At 40.5% G+C, this 23,794-nt stretch overlaps 1 protein-coding gene across 1 annotated transcript; it reads left to right on the top strand.

The window, feature by feature from the left end:
• Nucleotides 1-1,804: 1,804 nt before the first annotated feature.
• On the top strand, nucleotides 1,805-21,794 carry cul1 (cullin 1). The gene is made up of 22 exons (XM_022767753.1): nucleotides 1,805-1,966; nucleotides 10,902-11,313; nucleotides 12,505-12,679; nucleotides 12,877-13,044; nucleotides 13,463-13,513; nucleotides 13,693-13,783; nucleotides 14,362-14,525; nucleotides 14,741-14,903; nucleotides 15,649-15,779; nucleotides 16,268-16,375; nucleotides 16,478-16,584; nucleotides 16,912-16,960; nucleotides 17,406-17,537; nucleotides 17,657-17,774; nucleotides 18,233-18,309; nucleotides 18,494-18,612; nucleotides 18,966-19,071; nucleotides 19,267-19,314; nucleotides 19,851-19,933; nucleotides 20,093-20,198; nucleotides 20,444-20,557; nucleotides 20,831-21,794. The coding sequence occupies exons 2-22, from the start codon at nucleotides 11,174-11,176 to the stop codon at nucleotides 20,909-20,911; spliced, it is 2,331 nt and encodes a 776-aa protein (XP_022623474.1). The 5' UTR covers nucleotides 1,805-1,966; nucleotides 10,902-11,173; the 3' UTR covers nucleotides 20,912-21,794.
• Nucleotides 21,795-23,794: the final 2,000 nt, after the last annotated feature.

Below are 23,794 nucleotides of genomic sequence, written 5' to 3'. Positions count from 1 at the left end.
ATAATAAAAGCTGAACTTAAAGAACTTGAAAATTGATTTTGATGATACAAAATAAAAAATACTGATTAAAAAAAAGTAATAAAATGATAAAAATATTTACTGGGATCAGCCTGTAAAATACCCTCCATGTGTCAGTTTAAAATGCAGAATGTAAACTCCTCGCAGGTCCCTAAATTCCCCAAATATTCACGGGATTTGTTGACAATAAGAAAAATAAAGCATATGACCAGACTCATCATTTCAGGGTTAGTTAGGGCTGTTTAGTCTCCAGGGAAAAGTCAATTGAGTCACCTCCTGTCGTTCTCTCCTCCACCAGCAGAGGTCGTCTTCTGTTCATTTCAGAGGCAGTGAAGGTGACAGGGTGGACAGTGATGATGACCACACAGCACACTGTGTAAACGACGACCGACTTATGTCTGAAGAACATTTGGTTCCTCTCTAGAAATGCTCCATACATCAGACTTAAGATACCAGAGCAAGGCTGCAGCCAAACACTGTTGGATTACTGTAGGTTTTCATTAGGATCATTCTAATGTTACCTTCAAGGTCTTTGCATAACAAACACACAAATTAAAGGACAGGGAGCTAAATGTCAGCGTCGTGCTGCTGTCCCGGGCATGCATAATTAAAATGTCATATTAGGTGACTGAAACACCCACATACGCATGCGTGACAGCTGTAATTGTTTTGTGTCGACATGATTGTAGTCCTTTAAGCGACGCCATTCTGTGACGCAGGTGCTGCATTAAGGGGATCACCATAAGCTCCGATGTTTCAATGCTCCAGAAAATTACTACATATTTACTGATATTTGTGCAGTTAGCTTAAAAGACAGACACACTGTTTTTAAAACACAACACTATAAAAAAATTCGAAAAACGTTCCTGAAATGAAAGCTTTGACTTTATAATATAGTGTGCTACTAAACTGAATTATTGGTAGTCTACTTTTTTCATATTACTTGCTAAATTCTTTCAATTTCCAAGCAAAAACACATATTTTTAGTGGACCTCAAGTCTGAAATACAAAAGAAGAAAAGACCATACCTTTTTTAAAATGTTTTGATCATATTTTTTATGTCATCTGTATGTTAAGCCTGCATTTTATGTTATCTTATTTACTTTGTAGTAGAGTTCTTGTTCTTGTCCTTGTCTTATTCATTACATTTATTTTCTTTAAATCCTTATTGTTATTGATGTAATGTGGTATTCAACATCAATAATATCTATTGCCTATATTGTTTTGTTTTTGTGTATTGTTGTTAGGTCTGTGTTCTGTAAAACTTTGTAAATTGTGAGGGTAGAAACAATTTCTCACATCCTTAAATGCAAACTTTAAAGCTGGAATTTGATTATAATGTTGTTTTATGGCCATTATTTATTTTACTTAATAATTTATTTTATGTTTTAAGATTCCCTCTTATTTATTCTATTTGTCATTGTCTTTTATCTTGCTTTATTCTATCTTACTTAGTTCTTACATGATTTTTTTTAAATTTTCTTTTAAATTTTTAATATTATTATCCTCCACAATTTTTATTTCTTATGTGCATTAGTCTCAAATTGTTTTACTCTTTACATTTGAACATCTTATTGTCAGCTTGCTAGTCATCTGTAAAATACTTTTGAATAACATTAGTCTGTATTGAAGGTGCTTTACAAATAAACTTTAGAATGTAAATCTCAAACCCAGAATATATCAACTTTTACTGGAGTCGTTCATTTTCACTTGATCTGCGTGTTCGTTTGGACTTACTGTTGTAGCTCATATTTCCGACATTACCTGAAGGCGGCATGATTCGGTGGCTGCTGAGCTGATCTTTGTGCGAACGAAGCAGAGCGGTCGCAGTTAGCAACGGACAGCAAACACACACAGAAAGACGCGAAAGACGGCGGAGGAGACAGCGTTTGGGCCTGAAAATTCACACAGAAGGCGATTATACAGTGACAGCGACGGCCTTAAAATGGTAAGAGAACATTTACAGAGCTGAGAACGTAGGCTGGCGGCACTAAGAGCTAGCTGGCTAATGCTAAACGGTTAGCGAACTGTTTTCCTGACTCATTATTGAGGAGCCCGAGAAGCTAGGCTGCCATTTTACACCAGCAACACGGGCAGTTGGTCTCTCCTGGCCGCTCAGGTTGGCTCGGCGAATACTGTATTTATGTTAAATATATCCCATATAACATTTTTATATTAAAAGGAATTATAAACATGATCCAAATAGGGACCGTAGGTTGATTGAAAGCTAGTCCACCTAGCGCCTACTGACAAGCTAAATGGCTAATCGAGCCTGAGAAGCTAATGATAGCTAGCAGTATTGCGTAGCAGACTCTGGCTCAATTCGCAGCCCAGCGTGAGGAAATCTAAACACATATTTAAAAATATTATCACTGTATAGCTTCATTGTATTTTATGAGATGGTTACAAGGCTGTAGTTTAGCTGACGATGCCACAGCTTGTGTTTAAACTGAACACATCGGCCCTCCACTGCTACAGAGTGAGGGATAGTGATTTGAACCTGACACAGGGCTCCCACACTCCTGGAATACCTGGAGAAACCTGGAGGGTTGAAAATCGTCTATTTCCAGGCCTGGCGGTGTTGAGGAAATGTGCTAAATAGGGTTGCAAATTTGAAAAGATTGGATTTTTGTTTCCTCTGAATGATCAGGACCCCTTGGTTGGAGGAAAATAATGCCGATCTCTTTATCCCCTCTCCTTGATTTTTAAATGGGGAAACGAACCAAGTTGACATACCTGGTTGTTAGTAATGAACTCTCACTCGTTACCTGTTGTAATGGAAGTTTGTAAAAGGTTTATATGAAAAAGTTATAGCCTCTTTAGTTGGCAATATGTAGGAGCTCTGCACTTACATGAAATAATGTTTTATCTTATGAAGTTTTTTAAGCCAGTTGTTTATAAAAATGCATTTTCCACTCAGATAAAGTTGAAACCAAGTCAATATTTAATATTTTAAGCTTGAATATCTTAATATTTAGTTCCAATGTGGCCTGATTATAATATTTGAGATTCATACAGGGCTCCCATACTCACCATAGTTTTAAAAATGTTATTTGGAGATATTAGGATAAGGGAGAGATGATGATGTTGAAAATTCTTGTCTCCCCTTTGGATTATATGGCTCATAGTTGTATCTTATTTTTATGCTTTTATTCCCTTTGAGTGATTGTTGTTGTTTATTGTTCACTGACAATTTCTCCTTACATTGTTCTTGATTTTAAAGTAGACAACAAATGTTTACAGTTGACAAAGTTAGTTGTTTTTTTTTGTTTGTTTTTTTTTAATTCACTTTGATTATGGAAGTTTTAAATAGTTAGTCTTGATCTGGCAGTCACAGAAAACCATTGCAGGACTTTTTCGTTGACAAGGAGCAAGATTCCTTCAAGATCAAATGCGTCATCTTGGGATTTTTATGTCAGTAATGTTTTCCATGATTGTCCAGAGATATGCAGCAGTAGCTATTAGGACTACATGTGAATATATATTACATGATGTTAATACTTGACATAGCATCTAGTTTCTGTGTGGTCAGGTCTGCTGAATTTTGACTTTGCCTCATTACAAAGAGGCTACAGTTCCCTTCAGTGTTTATATTGAGTGATGAGGCTCAGTTTAGCATGTGTAGACACATCTTATCCTCTCAGAAACAACCTGTTTGATTGGCAGGATCTGCGTGTGTTTATATAGACTTTAGAGTGGAAGTGTGTTGGTACTTAATGTAGCATCTACTGCAAGATGATAACTTTGTATGTTTACCATGATAGAATAGCTGCAGACTTATCCATCCTCACATACATGGCTGTTTAGAGGCAGCAAAGAAAATATCCATATCCTCACTTACATACTTCCATCTATTTTTTGTGGAATTTGTCAGTTTGAGGAGAAACGTGTATGTTCAGTCGACCTCTATAGCCTGAAGTAACACAATATTAATGCTGTGGAGCTGTTGGTGTGTTGCATTCAAAGATTCCTTGTTCTGCAGCTTTGAGAGGAATCTAGAATTTCCGTATTTGATGTAATGGAAATATCTATTTAAGGAGATTTTCTTCAGTGATGTTTATACTACTTAGAGCACGTGTTGCACCTGATATGCCCTTTCGCAATAGCTCACTCACACACACACATAAGTGTTTAGTTGACTGATCCTTTCTCTGCTCAACATCATGCTGGCAGACAATCTGAAATCAGTCTGCATTTGTGTTTGGCAGCCTAAAATGACTGGAGCACCTTCTATGGCAGCTCTGTTAGCAAATCAGCAGCATGTAAACAAGCTGTTATTAAAACTGAAACAATTAATTAATCATTGTTAATCATCTCACCAACTTGATGAGCAATAAACATACACTTCAGTGGTTTCAGCCTCTCATATATAAATATTTGCTCATAAAGAAAATCATTGATATGCTAATTGATAATGAGAATAATTGTTAGTTGTAGCTAGAGCTGAAATGATTTGTCAATTGCCTGAAAATTAATTGGCAATTATTTGGTAATTGATTTAATTGTTTCAGTTGTTTTTTCAAGTAAAACTGCCAAACTGCTGCTGGTTTGTGCTTCTCAGGTGTGTGGGTGTAATGATTTTATTTGTCGTGTATCACTGAAAACTGAATGTTTTGTGCTTTGGACTGTTGGTTGGATAAAGCAAGACATTAGAAGATGTTATCTTGGGCCCTATGAAACCCTGAGAGGCATTTTTTGTTCTTTGTGGCCATGTAGTCATTTGTAGTCATTTTATAATCGATTAATGGTGAAAAATTGGCAGATAATTCAAAATGAAAATAATCGTTAGTTGCAGCCCCAGCCGTTATCATTAGAAACTGTCTGCTTGTTGATATTTGGTGTAAAACATGCAGTGAAGTCATTTCGCTCCTGCAGAAATCAGGATGTAAAGTCACGTCAGCCATGATCACACTGTCCTACCTCCTTTACCCTGTCTGACCCATCCAGGTCTGACTATTTAATATGTGCAAGGTGCTTTGAAGCGACGGCACTGACGGCAGTGATTGTAAAGTCAAACCAAAGGGGCCGTGAATCTGTGCTTGGCTGCTCCTCTAGATGCTGAGCAGAGCAACAGAAATCAAAAGCTGCTTACGCTAATGAAATGTCCTCCCTCGCTGCCTAACCCAGCATATGATCGGGTTGCGTACATACACACACACACACACACACACACACACACACACACACACACACACACACACACAAACACACAAACACACAAACACACACCTTACAAGCAAGTCAGTATTCAAGAGGTGCTCATCACTGTTGTTCAGATTCAGCTGAAGCTGTATCGCTTGTCATGACTCACCCTCCAAACCTGATGCTTTTGTTACGGCCACGAAAACTCAGATTTAAGGCAGGAACTGAAATCCTAAAATCAAAGTGACGGACGTGTTTCTGCCTCTGACTCTGCTCTCGGTGGAAATGGCAGGTTCTTATATGTGTGTGTGTTGCTGTGGTTTGCCCTCTTTGTGTTTTTAAATGTAGGGTATTAGGTTGTTGAGTCTGGCCAGGACACACGGTGACCAGGGTAATCTGATTTACCAGGCTGAGCTTTTTTTCCCACGGATACCGCTCTCCCTCTTTCTTCCTCTCTGTCTCTCTCCACCACTCCCTGCATCCTTCCCGTTCAGCAAATCTCTCTCGTGCACTCCACTTGGGTTCATGAGTCGTGGTAATACCTGCAGTAAAGTCTTACTCAGTGTGAGAGAGTAGGAAGCAGCTGAATGCAGGTGAGGTTTGGCCGTTCAGTTTGTCTGACAGCTACTTTGGCAGGTAACCAGTCACCACAGAGAAATCCTAATATGAAAATCTGCTGGGATTTTGTTTGGAGTCCCCTCACTGCTGCAGACAGCAGGGTAAGAATTTATTTTACCGGCCATTTTATTTAAATATAAAGAAACACACTTGCATTGCACACTTGCAACTGAGCAATTTGTTAACATGAGATTTGTTTTAGTTTGTTTTCTGCTGCTGGAAGCTGACAGCAGGTTTTAAACAGGATGGTGTGCTGGTTTCCCTTCTCAGTCCCCAACCAAACTTTCCCATCCCTCCATGGAAAGTTATTTTTTTTATCATACTGGTTCTTTGTTTTTGGTTGCACCAATACTCGTTAGTGCTTTAGGCTGTGTAATCATCATTCATGTTTTAATTTTCTTTTTCCTCCTCACAACGTAGTGTAAAAATTATCCTATTGATGGTGTTGACTCTGATGTCCACAGGGGATTTTAGTCACATGAATGTTTTTTTTTTGGTCGAAAACAGGGTGAAAATAGAAATAAACAAACTTAGAGATGCACCGATCCAACTTTGTCTTCCCCGATACTGATTTCTGATTTCTGCGCCCTCTTTTACCCAGATTAAAATCTGTGTAGGGATCATTTTAATGTAAAGTAACGCGAAGACAGTAATTATCTTGACTGAACGTAACTGATGGCAAGTTTTACAATGTCAGTAACAATGAAACTGTATTTAGTGTGTACGCAGTCCACTTAATTACGTCACTATTGGATTGGAGCATCCTTAATACTAGCAGATGTTTTTATTATTGGTTGCGGGAAGTAGCATCATCACAAACATAAACAGACCCACTGCAGAACTTGTTGACAGTCTTGTTGCTGCGGCTCAGACACATATAGTCTAGTTGGTCCCTGAAATGAACACGTTCCTTGAAACAAGTCGTGACCTTTGAACCTTGCTGCCTTCCTGCCTCGTGTAAAGGAGGAGCATGCCGCAGTTGTTGACAACCAGACACGGGATTCCTGTTTCACAACAAACTTTTTAGAAACTGTTGCCTCTCAACAAAGCCGTCCACATCCTGTTCGCCCACGTCACACGATCTGTGAAACTGATAATGGTCGTGGCGCACATCTAATACCGTGTGGTGTGGGAATCTGAAATCTGATCCTGACGCTGCCGTGAAGGGCACCTTTCTTACCGCCGGTGAATAGAGGCACAGCAGACAGAGAGACCAAACACACTAGCTTCTGTAGTTGAATGGCTACTCTGAGGTATTGTCTGCCCCAGTTGCCATGGCAACTGTCGGAGCACCTCAGGTAGGTAGGCCTGCCTCTCTGAGTCGAGCGAGGATCCGCTGAAGAGCAGCGGAGGCCTGAACGGGTCTAGAGTCTGGGCCGAGCCGCGTGAGCTCGCTGCCGTCAGGCCCGGCTCGGTGTCCATCAGTCAACACACCGACCAGCATCCTGACCCTGTGTGAGCAAACACCGAGTTCAGGGTGGGAGATAAACACCCGACATCTCTGGAAATGAAAGACTTTCTTTTGTAAAAATCTTTTTCCACATTTGTGTCTCAGCGTCGTGGCTGTTCTGTGGATATTTAATCAAGTTAACCAAATGTGACTTTATTTCCTAAATTAACTAAAACGTGACTCTGGTTTCCTCTTCGTAGATAGCATGCAGAAGCTTTGCTTTTTAATATCAAAATATCAAACCATATCTCAGATTATCCATTAAAACATGCAGGATTCAACATATTGGTGGGCAGACAACAAGTCGGCGTGCATGCTAATCGGGCAGCAGCTAACAGTTAATTTTTATTATTGATTTTCTTAATCTAATGGTCTTGTCTATGAAAAATGTGAAAAGTACCTGTTATTTATATTATATATATTTTAATGAAAATATTTGCCAGTTCATTTCTCTCGATTTGATGTATTAATGTGAGATGTTGATCATACAGATGCTGAGTTGCAGCAGGTTGAGCAGAGATGTGTTTCTGTGTGGTGGTTGTATTATAGCAGTTGGTGGCTGTTGGAGGGGAGCGGTGGCAGCAGATTGCAGCTGCAGTGCTGTGGTCAGTCTGTGGGGGTGGGGGTGGGTGGGGGTGGGGATGCTGGAGACAGAGGCTGGGCGTGGAGAGAGGACGACAGATTTTAGTGACTGATGAAGGCCTAATCCAAGTCTTGATGTGCCTGGAGTTTACTGCTGTGTCAAGGCTTTTCCTCTGACTCAGTGCCTCCTCGATTTTATCATCCTCGCCCGTGGTGTTGCTTGGGGAGCCAGAATTGGAAAAAGTGCCGCAGTATATGACTTGAAAAATTATAAAACACGACTGTTTTAATAATCGATCAATAATTTAAGTCAATTATCAAGCAAGTATGTCAGACAAACTGTGTGTCAAACAAAACAAGCAATCTGAAGATGTCACGTTGGACACGTTTGATTCTTTGTGTTTCAAATGAATTAAAAATAGATTTTTGTTTACAGTAATTTCCATATTGCTTTGCTTCAGTCACTCTTTCTGTTGTGATATCGGAGTTGTTTTCATATTGATGATATTAGGCCTGCTGTTGGTCCTCAACTCTGATTTAAGCAATAGTGACATTATTCAGCCGTCGTCTGCTTCTGATTTAGTGAAGAGTCCACGTGTGGCAGAAACTAGGCTTTAAACAATTAGTCGATTGGCTGACAAAAAAATTCATAATGTTGATAGGAGTTGAAGTAATTTTTTCAAGCAGAATGCACCTAGTTGCAGCTTTAAATTTGCAGACAGTTGCTTGTTTTATTCAACACTAAACTGAATATGTAATATCTAACAAAACAAGCAATTTGAAGACATGACTTTGGGAAATTTTATTCAAATTTTTCATCATTTTATAATGTTTTCTCAAACAAAATTAATTGTTAATTAAACTAAGTTCAGTTGCAGCCTTAGTAGAAATAATGATCAGTTTTCTGTGCAGTGCAATGAAATGCTGAGCAATATTATTAAAAAATAATTGCTGTGTAAATATCTGAATATAGTGAAGTGTGTCCACAAACGCACAGATTTTCTGTGTTATTTAAAGACCCATATTTCAGTATTTTTTGTTTCCAGTCTTCAGAGGCAGCACCACATGTTGGCACTGCCACATCACTGAAGCTGCTCAGACGTCAGGTGCTCATTCATTGTCTGGTGGCGGCAGCCAGGACTCGTCAACAGGGACAGGAAGTAAACAGAGCAGGTCACTCCGCTTCCTCCTCCTTTCCACTGACAGACTGTTGCACTTGGGTCACGTCCTGAGTCTCTGGCCCTAATAGCTGTGAATGGCCAGAGACAGGCAGCGCTGCATGCCTGGTCCTTCTAAATATAGCAGCACTGCCTACATGTACACAGCAGTTTCTACCAGTACGCCCTCCCTTTAGTCTCTCTGGTTGTTTTAGGCTGTTTCCACACAGCTACATATTCTGGTTTGTCCTTTTCTGATAATGCTCTTAAACGTTCCGGGATGTCAATATCAACTTGTGTTACATGCTCTGGTTTGATGCTTGCTATTAATGGATGTCTTATTTTTATTTCCACAGTTGCCTCTGGTGGAATAAATCAGATTTAATTGCTCTTGTGGCAGCTTTGGCTGCAACTAATGATATGGTGATGTTAATATAATGATAATGATGTTATTTTCTGATGAATCCGTTAATAGTTTATACTATTAAAATGTCTGAAAATATGAAAAAAGGCCCAACAACATTTCCCAGAATCCAAGGTCGCCATCTTGTATAGCTTGTTTTATCTAGTCGTCACAAACTCAGACGTTCAGTTTAACGTGAAATAAAACAAAAAAAGCAGCACGTCCTTACATGTGGGAGGAAAATGTTTGTCATTTTTTTCTTGATTTAAAACTAGTTTGTCGATTGATCTCTAATTTGGATTATAGCTGTCTGATACAAGTTGCGTGTCACATGCACTTCTCTGGACTTGACGTGTGTCGTGAGTCCATGTGGGGCTTTTTGGAAATTAAAGGACGCCTGAATGCAGCTTTTCATAACAACATCTGTGTCACATGAAGAGAGAAACGTAATTATTGAATTTCCACATGCAAACTTTTCAGCCTTGGACCAGAATGAGTTTTCTGTCTTTTAGTTTAGCATGTAGTAAATACATAATATTTATTTGCTAAGGTAGATCATTGGTGCTGTCTTGTTATCTCTGTCTGCTGCTTAATTTAGAGCAGATTGAAGTTTTCCACTGACATATCAAAGAGTTTTTTTTCTATTGATCCCTGTCCAAAAAAACCTTGTTAATTCCATTGTGCTACAGTTCAGTAAAACAATAAAACATGAACATGTCAAGGAGGTGAGAAGTTTTTATAGCTACTTGATGTGCAAATAATCAGCACAGTCATCGATGCCCAGTGTGAAAGGTGTGTCAGTCTTTCCTCCGTTTTTTGTCTCGTCAGTTTCTGTGTTTCCTTTTCTGTGGCTTGAAAGATGTCGATGCTGCAAACTGTGGCGTTCGTTTACCTTCTCCTCGTGTCCTGACAGCGGGGATGAAATTACAGCTTTAGGTCTGTCAATTAGCCTTAATGAACCTGCTTCGTTGGACTGTCACCGGGGTCGCTGTTGAACCAGCTGAGTTGACGCTTGTAATCGTGACCTGATGTCATATTTAAACATTTAGATTTGAGTGTTTTCAGATTCATCTCCAAGCTATATTTATGTATGTATTATTTTTTTAACGTAATACTCCTTGAAATCTTAATAACTAGTACAACATTGCTAGATGTGATAAAACTCTAAGCATGACATAAAGGCTTTTAGACAAATGCTTCAATGGAAAAACTGGCTCATATTAGTCAAGAAGAAAGACATTGTGTTGACAGAACTGGTGAAGGAAATCATGCAGGTGCTGAAGTGGACTAATCTGTCATTAGCTGTGTGACGTCAGAGTGTGGTCAGCACCGTTTCTACACAGGGATCAGAGCCAGGTGGCAGCAGATAAATCCATATAACCTACCTGGATAACTAGTTTGACAACTGAGTCTCCTCTAACTGATTTTTGTTACTAATCCGGTGGATCACCTTTTGTCTCTTCATTTTTTTATGCAAATCAAAGATCATTAATCAAAAATGCGTTCTTTCTTTTCCTTATTTCCTCCTCAGGTCATCTGGTGAGGAGCGCCGCAGCTTTTAGGTGGAGGAGTGGCAGACAGCGCCACCCAGGTGTGCAGAGTGGGACTGCATCCCGTCTCACAACCCGACGACCAGCTTCCCCGACGCGCCCCCGCCGCCGCCAGATGGACTGCAAACTCTGAGAGCAGAGCGAGTCAGGACAGAAATCAACCGAGGAGAGGAGCCGGGGGGAGAACGCTCGCCGGAGCAGGACAGGGAGGGCATTGGTAGGGAGAGGAGAGGAGCGGACAAGGGGCTCTACGATGTCGTCGAACAGGACCCAGAACCCCCACGGACTGAAACAGATAGGCCTGGACCAGATATGGGACGACCTGCGGGCTGGCATCCAGCAGGTGTACACACGGCAAAGCATGGCCAAGTCACGCTACATGGAACTCTACACGTATCCTGTGAGATCGGGAGGGTTGGCGCTGTGTGGCTGTGATGATACGTTTGAATGTTGTGTGGATTTTTATTGCCACGTCTCTAGAGCTGAAACGATTAATCTATTACTCATGATCAATTGTGGTTTTTAGACAAAATTCACTGATTCTAACTGAACATATTTGAGGTTTGGATCTGACAGTTTTCACTATTTTCTGACATTTTACAAACCAAAAAGTTAATTGAGAAAATAATTGGCAAATCAACTGAACCACATACACGTCTAAGCTTTAAGAACAAGTGTGAACAATAATATATGTTTAATTATTCACCATATTTACTGTCTCATTCATCGTCCTAATAGCTGATGCATCCTAGACTATCATGATCTGATCATGATTATTCAACTACAGTGGCGCTCAGCAAGTATTTACCAGTATTTTACTGTTGTTCAGTTAGTAGCCACCACTGCTGTGTGTGTGTGTTGTAGTGTTAATGTCACTGGCTTGTTACTTCCTTCTCTCTCAAACCTAAACCTGTTTTTTATAGCTGTGTGTTCAGGTAATACGTTACAAGAGTCCTGAAAGCAGGAAACAAACCTTCCCTTCAAAATATGCGTCCTGTGCTTTTTATAATCACCGAACAAAGTTTGAGTCAAAGCAAGTTTTTATTTCAGGTAGAGAAAAGTGCATTTTTGTTGTTCATCATCAGGAGGTGTTGGTCTACGATTGACTTTAATGAAAAATGTGAGTAAACAATTTAATCACCCTAAAAACTCCATGACATTCAGTGTTCAGCACATACCTGAGAGATGACTTTCTCTGAGGGTATGTTTTGTAGTTTGACACCTTTGCTGCTTATTACGCACCTTCCCACCACTAAAGGATGTCATTTTTTCCCTGAAGCACTAAAACTCACCGAGCCATATAAGCTCAAAGCTGTTACCCCGTCCTGTCGGGCAAAAAGAACAACACTCACTTAAACTATACACAAGCCAGAATCCGTCAGTGACACGTTTGTCTTTCAGGCAACATGTTCACCACTGGTCACTGATGACAGCAGCTTTATACAGAGTCTTCAAAGATGTCCTCAATACACTACAAATAACACAATGTGTGGCAAGCGAAAAGATGAATGTAAGGTTTAACAGTAGAGTTTCAGTCTTGGTGAGAGCTCCTTCTCTGTGTTCACTCCTTAACCCCTCCCTCAGACATGTATATAACTATTGTACCAGTGTCCACCAGTCCAGCCAGGGCAGGGGCTCGGTGCCTCCAGCCAAGCCCTCCAAAAAGTCCACCACTCCGGGTGGGGCTCAGTTTGTAGGCCTGGAGCTCTACAAGCGACTCAAGGAGTTCCTGAAGAACTATTTGACCAGCCTGCTCAAGGTGAGTCCACACACACACACACACACACACACACACACACACACACACACACACACACACACACACACACACACACACACACAAGAACCTTAAACCTCAAACCCCTCTGCATTTTACCTCACACAGTGATACACCCCTCTGCATTTTACCCTCCCTCTCTTCCCGTCCTCATGTCCTCTTTCCCTTGCTTCCTTCAGGATGGAGAGGATTTAATGGACGAGTGTGTGTTGAAGTTTTACACCCAGCAGTGGGAGGATTACCGTTTCTCTAGTAAGGTCCTCAACGGGATCTGCGCCTACCTCAACCGCCACTGGGTCAGACGAGAGTGTGATGAGGGACGCAAGGGCATTTATGAGATATACTCTGTAAGTCTGACACATGCACGGGCCTCTCGTCTGTTTTTATAAGTTGTCAGTGGTCAACATGTTTGTGGGTGACGCTGGTCTCAGTAGTCGTAGCTATTTAAACACAAAATACATATGTTTCCATTTTTATGTCGGATAGAATTTAGAGATTAGAGAAATGCAGTTTTACCATCGTGTAATGAAACCGTTGTGCTTCATGTTTGTGTTTCCACCAGAATTTATTTACTTTAAAAGTTAAAGTGCAGAATGAGACGTCAGCTTTTGACCAGTCGCATTAAGACCTTAAAAGTCGTCGCCAACTCTGATCAAAAGGAACAGAGACGAGTCACAGACACGCAGCCTAGAGTCTTGACCTTTTGTTAATCTCGTCATTCTCTCTCCACCCCCCCTTCTCTCTCACACTGCTGTTTCCTCCCAGCTGGCACTTGTGACCTGGAGGGAGTGTTTATTCCGACCCCTCAACAAACAGGTGTGTTTAGCTTCTTTTTGTAGAAGTAAAGTGAGAAATAACAAAGTGGTGCAACACAGTGATGAAAGACATGCAGTTGACAGTATTCTGTGTTTTTGTGCTTTAATCTCACCTGGAGGAAAAAAATCTGTATTTCTTCATTTTAATAATCATGAACTAAACTAGTCTCTGTCTTCCAGGTAACAAATGCTGTGCTGAAGCTGATAGAGAGAGAGAGGAATGGTGAGACCATTAACACCAGACTGATCAGCGGTGTGGTCCAGTCTTATGGTAGGTCCAAGTAAAGAGAGTCAACCATCTGTTAAAGGCAGACGTCAGAAAGAGGGAGGGGGCAGAAAGCCTTTTACTCATAACTCTGATCCATGAGGGTGAAGCCCTCGCTGAGACTGGTCAACGAGGGGAAATGTCAATCTTAACATCTACCTGTTTGACCCCCTCCAGGCCAATCACAGCGTCTACCTGTAAAGTTTGATTTTTTCTTAAAAACTAAACTTTCTGCATCCCCCTGGCTGTGAGAGTCCATTTGATATAGATTATATCGCATGTCTGCAGTGGTGGCATAAACAGAAACGCATGACCATGTTTCTTTGAGTGTATTTGACCTGTAATCTTAGTGGCATTAATAATATTGATCAATTTGTGAAAATGCAATCCAGATGTTTCATTCAGAACACCTGCAGCAGGATGTACAAAATATAAATAACTTAATAAAGTATGAAAGGGTGTGTGTATATATATATATATATATATATATATATATATATATAAAGTATAAACAACATAAGTCGACCATCATGTGGTTTTAATTTGCCATCCTGACATATAACACCTCGCCTCTCCTCCCGCAGTCGAGCTGGGCCTGAACGAAGAGGACGCCTTCGCCAAAGGCCCGACGCTGTCCGTGTACAAAGAGTACTTTGAATGTCAGTTCCTCACTGACACAGAACGTTTCTACACACGTGAGAGCACGGAGTTCCTGCAGCAGAACCCTGTCACCGAGTACATGAAGAAGGTAGGCAGCCGTTCACCACCACTACGTTATGAATGAATGAACGTTCAGATTTCATAAGAATTTTTGTTCTACTGCTGTTGAAGAACAGTTTCTCTGACTGTGTCTTTGGAGTTGAACTGTGAGTAGAAAGCAATAAGCTTGAATTAAAGACATGTATGTGTAGACTGCGTTTGTGTTAATGTGTGTGTGTGTGTGTGTGTGGTTTTTATCCTCAGGCGGAGGCGCGTCTGCTGGAGGAGCAGCGGCGTGTGCAGGTTTACCTCCATGAATCCACCCAGGATGAACTGGCCAGGAAGTGTGAGCAGGTCCTCATAGAGAAACACCTGGAGATCTTCCACACCGAGTTTCAGAACCTGCTGGACGCTGACAAGAATGAAGGTAAACCCGCGATTATTTACCTCAGGCTGATTTAACATTATTTACACAAGATGTTTTTAAATTGCTTATTATCAGTTTAACTGTTTGCTAATTACAAATGATCCAAACCCTAAAAGCAAAGCAGGATTTTTGGAGGGAAGGTTTGTGGTTTTCTGTATTAAAACTATGTCATTAAAACAGTCTGAAGTGGAAGACTCATTAATGCTGAAAACCTGAAAATGAAAAGAGCAGCAGAAGATGTGAAGTAGTGATTAAATGTGTATCTAACCTGATGATATTCCACATGCAGCTTGATAACTTATTCAAGAGCTCCCCGATTTACAAATACTGGAGAGCGTAATTCAGAATTATTCAGTTGATTCATCATCAGATATTCGTGATAATTAGTAAAAGTTGAACTGTTTGTATTGCGGTGTCACGATTGTTTTCCCTCTCAAATGATCCTCAGCAGGGAACGCACAGCGGCACATTAACCAGACAGCAGCCAAAAGTTTAATTTTAGCCGTTATGACATAATGTTAATTAGCTGCGGATGATTAAATCAGCCGCCGGTGACATTTGTCAGTTAAAGCGGTGAAAGGCTCCAGCAGCTAAAAATAACAAGATGTTTTTTTTTACTCTGCGAATAATCTGACAGCAGATCCTCACGTCACCACCGGGTTTTATTTCAGAGGTGCTCGTCTCTTAAATGACTAACGGGTCAGTAACTCTGTTGTTGCTCTCCTCCTCCTCCATCTCGTTTCAGACCTGGGTCGGATGTACAACCTGGTGTCGCGGATCACAGACGGTCTGGGTGAACTGAAGAAACTTCTAGAGACTCACATCCACAACCAGGGCCTGGCCGCCATCGAGAAGTGTGGAGAGGCCGCGCTCAACGTACGGACTAGTTTTCACCGCCGACACCAGTTCTCACCAGTTTAGTTTAGTTTTTAGTTTGGTTTAGTTCAGTTTAGTTTACCAGTGGTTTACTTTAATTTGGTAAACTGTAGTTTAATTTCGTTTACCCTTAGTTTAGTTTAACTTCAGTTTAGTTTACCAGTATTTTGTTTAGTTTACTTTATCAGTAGTTTAGTTTAACTTTAGTTTGGTTTGATTTACCAGTATTGTAGTTTAGTTTATCGGTGGTTTAATTTCATTTACCTTTAGTTTAGTTTGGTTTGGTTTGGTTTAATTTACAGGTAGTTTAATTTAGTTTAGTTAACCGGTAGTTTAATTATTTTGTATTTATTATTATTATTATTATTATTAGTATTTATTATAATTATCATCATTATTTTTTGTAGTTAGTGATGTGACTGTTTCTTAAATGAAGGATAATAAAAGTCGACTTGTGATTGACCCAAAGATGTGTCCGTTTCTCCCAGGACCCCAAAGTGTACGTCCAGACCACCCTGGACGTCCATAAGAAGTACAATGCCTTGGTTATGTCTGCCTTCAACAATGACGCCGGCTTCGTGGCGGCTCTCGACAAGGTCAGTAATCCTCTGAGAACCACACGAGGCAGGAAGTTCACAGAGAAGCGAAAGTGCGACTGAGATGATAAAAAGTCAAACGCTCTGTTCCCCTTTTCACAGGCATGTGGTCGATTCATCAACAACAACGCCGTCACCAGGATGGCTCAGTCCTCCAGCAAGTCCCCTGAGCTGCTGGCCAGATACTGTGATTCTCTACTCAAGAAGAGGTAGGCCACGTTTTCAAAATACAAATGTAATAAAAACAAACTCTCACTTTTAAACATTCTAACATCGACAGGAAGTCCTGCAAGTGCTCAGATAATATGAAGAGAATTAGAGCATCAACAGCTTCATGACAGCTGGACAAACTTAATCTGCTGATGGTAGAAAGCTCCAGAACAAGCCCATTAGTGGATCTGAGTGGAGACTGTTTTGTCACCTGTTTTTTCTAAGCTCAACAATTTCACAGCTGATTCTTTCTGCTCAGCTGTGTTTTGGTTTTCTCTCGACGTTCTGTTAATCTCACCGTCGCTCTTTGTCGTTTTTCTCTTCAGCTCCAAAAACCCAGAGGAGGCAGAGCTGGAGGACACACTCAACCAAGTGGTAAAGATGCTCTGACCTGTGTTTTTATGTCTGATACTCATGTGTTATCTGTTGTACTGAGTTTTGTTTTATAGCGCAGATACACACTCAACTTTAACGTATTTAAAACCTCAGAGACTTAAATTAAATCATTTTGGATTTACCTGAAAAATGACATAATTACTGCAGCTACTTAAGTTTTTGTTTTATGCTGCAGATCTTTATTTCTCTGTGACCACAGCTATTATTTTAATATCTGATCTTTTATTATTTGCATCTCAAAACTCATTTTAATTTAAATTCACTGAAGTTTACTGATGTTGGGAAAAGTGAAATAATAGATTCAGTCTGCAGCACAAGGGCAGTTTGTCTTTGTGTCAGTACATATATACAGGACGTACACCCATAGGCCGGGCTGAGCGAGTTGGCATTACATTAAAGTGCTTCTCTGTGTTTCCTCTCCCAGATGGTTGTGTTCAAGTACATCGAGGACAAAGACGTTTTCCAGAAGTTCTATGCTAAGATGCTGGCCAAACGTCTGGTCCATCAGAACAGCGCCAGCGACGACGCAGAGGCCAGCATGATCTCCAAACTCAAGGTCTGACTCGCGCCAAGTCGCACAGTTCTGTCCTCATAAAACCACGTCCACAATAAACTGTCGGTAGTCCTGTGTCCTGAGAGATTCAAAAACCTGGTTCTGTGTCTGTTCTCCTGCAGCAAGCATGTGGCTTCGAATACACGTCCAAACTGCAGCGGATGTTCCAGGACATCGGAGTCAGTAAAGACCTGAACGAGCAGTTCAAGAAACACCTGACCAACTCTGAGCCTCTGGACTGTGAGTAAACTCAGTTCATCCCTCCAGCCGTCACCACACAGCTGCTGATCCCTGATCAGTGTATGAGACCAAGCTTTAAAATGCACATTGTTGTACTTTATTTTTATTTGAGAATCTACTAAATATATTTAAGATGAAAAAACACATTTAAAATCGAATCTGAGTTATTTTTAGACCCATATTCAGTGACAAAATACAGACTCAGGTCCATGAGGATCCACTTGAACAAACTTTATTAACACAGCTGTTTTGAGACTCAATAAAAATGATTGTATGAGTATATGAGAGCATTTAGATCCAGTTGTTTATAACAGAACTGTGTCTGTTCTTTGTTAAAGCAGCTTGTTGCCGTAGACCAGACTTTAAATTCACCAAAGTGTATGAAAGTGTACGACAGCAGCTAAAACTCACGTGTGATGAAGTGAAACCGATTTGTTTTTTTCTTGTGTGCGTTAAAGTGGACTTCAGTATCCAGGTTCTTAGCTCTGGGTCTTGGCCTTTCCAGCAGTCCTGTACCTTCGCTCTGCCCTCTGAGGTAACACTAACCCACAATGAAACCAACTCATTCCTCTGTTTTTAATCTGCAAGTGAAATCTGGATCTTAAAATTAGTTTGTACTTGATCTTATATTTGAGCCGCTGCAGCAGAAAAAACTTTAATTTCCACCTTTTAAATCTTTTTCATGACGTCTGAACTCCGTCTCTTTTCTGTCTCTGCAGCTGGAGCGAAGCTATCAGCGCTTCACGGCGTTTTACGCCAGCAGACACAGCGGCAGGAAGCTGACTTGGCTCTATCACCTGTCCAAAGGAGAGCTGGTCACCAACTGCTTCAAGAACAGGTACAGTCAGTCTGAGTGTGGTACAGGTCACAGGTAGGGGGCGCTCATGACTATTTCCAGTGGCAGATTAATCCACATCTAGTGCTCCAGTGAGTATCTGCAGCAGCAGGACGGTGTGTGTGTGTGTGGGACTGAGTCAAAATAAACCACAGTGTGAACGTCACTACACTGTGTGAACATTTTATTTGTTGTATTTTTAGTTTTTTAGTTGTTTCTGGACCCGCGGCCTCTCAACACGTCTGCATGTATTATGAAGCGAGTTTGGCTGAGACGTGTACGAGTGACCAGCTGTCAAGGAACGGGCTGAGCTGTTGGAGTCAGTTTCATACTGAACCTGTTGTTGTTGTTTACAGGTACACACTGCAGGCCTCCACCTTCCAGATGGCCATCCTGCTGCAGTACAACACCGAGGACAGTTACACCGTCCAGCAGCTCACCGACAGCACACAGATCAAAACCGTGAGCACGACATTTAAACCCATTCTCACTAAAGACAGTTAACGAGTTGAGGATGGACTCGGTTGTATTACAAGCCATAGAAAAGGTTGAATCTATTTTAGTCTTGAAAGGAAAACTCAAGTTACCTTTAACTTTTATTTGATAAAGTAGAACTGTTTAATTTCTCTAATAACCATCACTTTGTTTTATTTTCAGGATATTCTGGTTCAAGTTCTGCAGATTTTGTTAAAATCGAAGCTGCTGGTGAGTAAAACAAACGCTCCTTCAGTTTTTAGTCTCTTTGTTGGCCACATTTTTTCATGTTGTTAATTTACACAAGTGACAGTTCAGGCTTAATATAGTATGTTACACATATAAAGACACAGAACTCCTGGTTCATTTCATTTTGAACACTAGATGGCGCCAGAGCACAGGTTCCTGTTTACACTGGTCTGAAAAATTAGATCTTATTTTCAGTAGTAGACGAGACAGTGACCTCACTCTTTATGACTTTTTCTCTAATTATTACTTTCCAACTTTTAACTGCCACATTTAACCAGAAAGTGTGTTACTGTATTTTAGTCAGAATTGTTCAGTTTGTGTGATTGTGTTTCTCGTTAAGACTTAATTGAGTTTTAATGTGTAGACAGGAAGTTGGAGCTTTTACAGTGTGATGTCTCAGGTGTATGAGATGAGAAGACATCAGTGGTTAATACGTAGAGATTCAGTGTTGCCAGTTGTGCAGCAGATCCCACCTTTTAAGAGAGAACCTGATTTTCTAATGTCCATCTGTCCGTCAGGTGTTGGAGGACGAGAACGCCAACGTGGACGAGGTGGAGTTCAAACCTGACACCGTCATCAAACTTTTCCTCGGATACAAGAAGTGAGAAACTAATTCATGTTCTGTTGGTTGTTTTTTTTATGTTTATGTTTTGTTTTGTTTCTGATGAACGTTGATTTTCAAATCTCAAATGATAAGAGACGTGATGCAGAGCGTTTTGGTTCACTCGCAGAGTTTAAGTTTTATTTTTCCCTCCTGCAGTAAGAAGCTGAGGGTGAACATCAACGTCCCGATGAAGACGGAGCAGAAACAGGAGCAGGAGACGACTCACAAGAACATCGAGGAGGATCGAAAGCTCCTCATCCAGGTGACTTTTCACTCTTCAACACACTGAAGCAACAGATTAAACCAAACATTTAAACCTGGTCCACATCTTCACACCTACAGATCCATATATATTTATAAGAAGTTATGTAAGAGAACAAGTGGTGTAGGAACGCACATTTATAAATTAATTTAATTCACAGGGTGTTAGTCTGGTGGACTCAACAGCTGCATATAAATAAATCATGTTAACATGTTTTTTGGGTTGTTTTCTTTCTTTTTTTTAAGGCTGCGATAGTGAGAATCATGAAGATGAGGAAGGTCCTGAAGCACCAGCAGCTCCTGGCTGAAGTCCTGAACCAGCTGTCGTCCCGATTCAAGCCCAGAGTCCCAGTCATCAAGGTAACACACACACACTCATTTAGTCTTAGATCAACATTTGCCAATTAATTTTCTGTCAGTTGATTAGTCATTTCCTAAAAAGTTTTTCACTGTAGTTTTTATCTGCACCGCTTTAAAAATCAAACCTCATATGTCAGACTTGTGTCTTCAGTAGGAACCAGTTATGTTGAATGTTTTAAGAGATTATATTATAATAATAATAATAATCAGCCTGATTGACAGGGATGTGTATTGAGTTTCATGTTTTTGTTTTGTCTCCCTTTTTATGGACAGAAATGCATCGACATCCTGATAGAGAAGGAGTACCTGGAGCGAGTGGACGGAGAGAAGGACACATACAGCTACCTGGCCTGAACGCCGCCCTCCCTCCTTCCTTCCCGCCGGCTCTCCTCAGTTTTATTTTTATTTGTTATCTTTTTTTTTTTTTTTTTTTTTTTTTTAATTTTATGTCTGAGTAATAAAGTGTGGATCCCTCTGAGCGGCGGACATGTTGTGAGTGTGTCGCCGAACATGTGACTGCCCCGATATGACAACCATCAACGTGCAAAGGGGGGGGTGGGGAGGGTGTGAACTTTCTGCTCCAACGCCCCTCCTGTTGAGACTGGGAACCCCCGTCTACATGCTCGCCTGTCCCGTCCCATCTGTAGGACTCAAACACACTCACTTCCTTGTTGTCATATTGTAAATAACCACAGACTCTAAGAGGAAAAAACAAACCCTACTCCCTTCTTTACATAGCGCAAACGTAATGAATTAGCCTACAGCCAATCAGAGGAGAGCCGCATCCAAAGGTTTCTGCATGCTACTGCCTACCTGCACCACAGTGACCACGAAAAAGATTAAAAAGTTAAAATAAAAGTCGAGTCACTGGGCAGCCGACGCAGTCCACCGTACGACGACACGAAATCGACGCTGGTCATTAATTAAAGTCTGCGACTGAACCGGAGGAGGTGGTGAGTTTAGAGCCGCCATGGCGCTTCTTTATCCGCTGAAGTTGTCTCAGTTTTGGTTTGAGGTCGGTTGGGTTCATGCAGGAGGCCTGTTTCATTACTGAACGGTGGACATTTGTATAGTGTGGTTCATTTTCTAAATGTGTGATAAATAAAAACAAGGAAAGATTTCTCTAAACGCTCGACTCCGAGTTTTACATCTGAGAAGACGCTAATCAAAAACCATCAATGGAAACTTTAGTCCAGGTTAGTTTTAAAGGGATAGTTCGGGTTATTTTAGATGTGGGGTTTTGTGACGTACTCATGAATAGTCGTCACTGGATTCTGTTCCGCGTGCTGCCAGTTTGGAAAACCGACCGGAAGCACGCGGCAGACGAGCAGAGCGACGTGTTGCTAAGACACGTATAAAAACACCAACTGAAACAATCCAACATCGGTTTGAATGTAGCTTCATGTTGAATATTTTCAATACTTTACATTGGCACTACTTTTTTTTAACCGCTTAACTACCGTATTCCTACGCACAAGCGCACTGTATTACTCCGCTTTCTGATTCATTCGCCAACCTGCACCTGCGGCGCAAGGTACAGTGCGCTCGTGGTAGGAATACATTTTTTGTTTTGTTTGTTCATAACTTTATTTAGAAGAATTATTTGTACAAATTATCTTAAGGAATAATACTTAGCATACCAAAAAATAAACATTTAGAACTGCAAGGCTAAGTATAAAATTCTAATTAAATAAATTAGCTAAATGTACACAAATGCAATTTTCATAGTTTTAACACCAGTCCCAAAGTCCTCATACAGATCTCCGACCACATTCAGACCACCCCCAACGCATCACATACAATACAAAACAGAGTCACGAAAGATCCTCAGACAATATACTATTTTGTTAAAACATCAAAAACTAGTCCGACAGCCTCTGTACTGTTTCATCTGCATTTGCAATAATTTTTCATTATACTCCAAAAAAAGTGCTGTTTTTACAGGAAGATAAACTGCTGAAAATATATTCTACATGAAGTATACATTTAAACGGATATTGGATTGTTTAAATGGGCTTTTATAAGTGTTTTCTAGTGGCCCCGTGCACTATAACAACGCTCCGCTAGTCTGTAAAATAACCCGAACTATCCCTTTAAAGTCTGTTTGTGTCATCCTTGCTACTGTCTGTTCATGCAGACACTTTTGACCACAGTTAATGTAGGTGAACAGTTTGTGCTTCTCACAGCTTTTAAAATTACATCTGATAAAAATTTGCATTATCACTTTGTCAGCACTTTTGTTTGGACCCGTTTTCTGCTGATGAAATGTCTCCACTGAAAACTGTTGGCAGTAAATGTTGTGGATTATCTAGAATAACAGGGACAGGTATGAAAAATATAATTCTATAATACTTATACTCTAATAAAATAGTGAATAGACAGTCTAACTTCTCTCAATTAACTGGGTTTAGATTGATATTCTTATATTGTATGTTTGTTTTACAGTGACACTAACTTCATTCTGACGACCGGTTCCTTCTCACCTCTGACTCTCGCTGTTAGAACAAATTGAAACCAAAAAACTCCATTTATAATATTTTAATCTGCATCACTTTGAACAACAAAAATCCCTGTAAACATTACAAAATCAGCACCTGTGTCATCGGAGGAAAAAGTGGTCCTGGTTTGACAAGAAGAGTGAGGGGTTAACGCAGGCGGACGTCTGAAACGATAAATAACCTGCAGTTTAGCATTCAGGGAGGGAGGGAGGGAGGGCCGGGTAACACTGGATTTGTTTTTCTCCATTTTAAGAATCAATTCAATTTTTCTTTTCCTCACATTATCTGATCTTCATAAGCAAAAAAGAAACTTTCAGAAACATCTGGAGACGCCAGAGGTCGGCTTTTGTTTCTGAGTTTTCCGTTACCCAGCCCTCCAGTCACAGACACACAACCGTGAACCTTTGAGATTCACCAAAGCTGCTGGTTCTGTATCATCCAGCAGCCAAACCTCAACTCTTTGATTCTTTTAGAGGAACGCCACAGCAGCTGATTTCAGACCCGGACGTCAGTTCCCGACTGAAAACAGCTGCTCTGGCTTCTTCTTTTCAAGAATCGCTGGATGTTTAAATGCAGTCACATCCCCAAACACTTTGAGGAAGTCAGAAACATGGGAAGGCTCATATGAATCAGCAGTGAAGGTTTGTGATCTTCAAAATAAAATAAAAAAAATAAAAAGAAAAGGGGTTCCTACACATTTCTGTTGACAAATTCACACATTTTGGTCACCAGGACATCA

The sequence above is a fragment of the Seriola dumerili genome, unplaced genomic scaffold (genome assembly GCF_002260705.1).
Source record: "Seriola dumerili isolate Sdu_G_001 unplaced genomic scaffold, Sdu_1.0 BDQW01001298.1, whole genome shotgun sequence".
Classification (NCBI taxonomy): Eukaryota; Metazoa; Chordata; class Actinopteri; order Carangiformes; family Carangidae; genus Seriola; species Seriola dumerili.
This window is presented reverse-complemented; position numbering and strand designations above follow the sequence as displayed.

Excerpts from the sequence above, each read along its gene's own strand:
- cul1 (XM_022767753.1), top strand. The coding sequence starts at position 11,174 with ATGTCGTCGAACAGGACCCAGAACCCCCACGGACTGAAACAGATAGGC. Across the intron at positions 14,904-15,648 it reads GGACGCTGACAAGAATGAAG|ACCTGGGTCGGATGTACAAC; the intron begins GTAAACCCGCGA and ends ATCTCGTTTCAG. Across the intron at positions 18,310-18,493 it reads CCTTCGCTCTGCCCTCTGAG|CTGGAGCGAAGCTATCAGCG; the intron begins GTAACACTAACC and ends CTGTCTCTGCAG.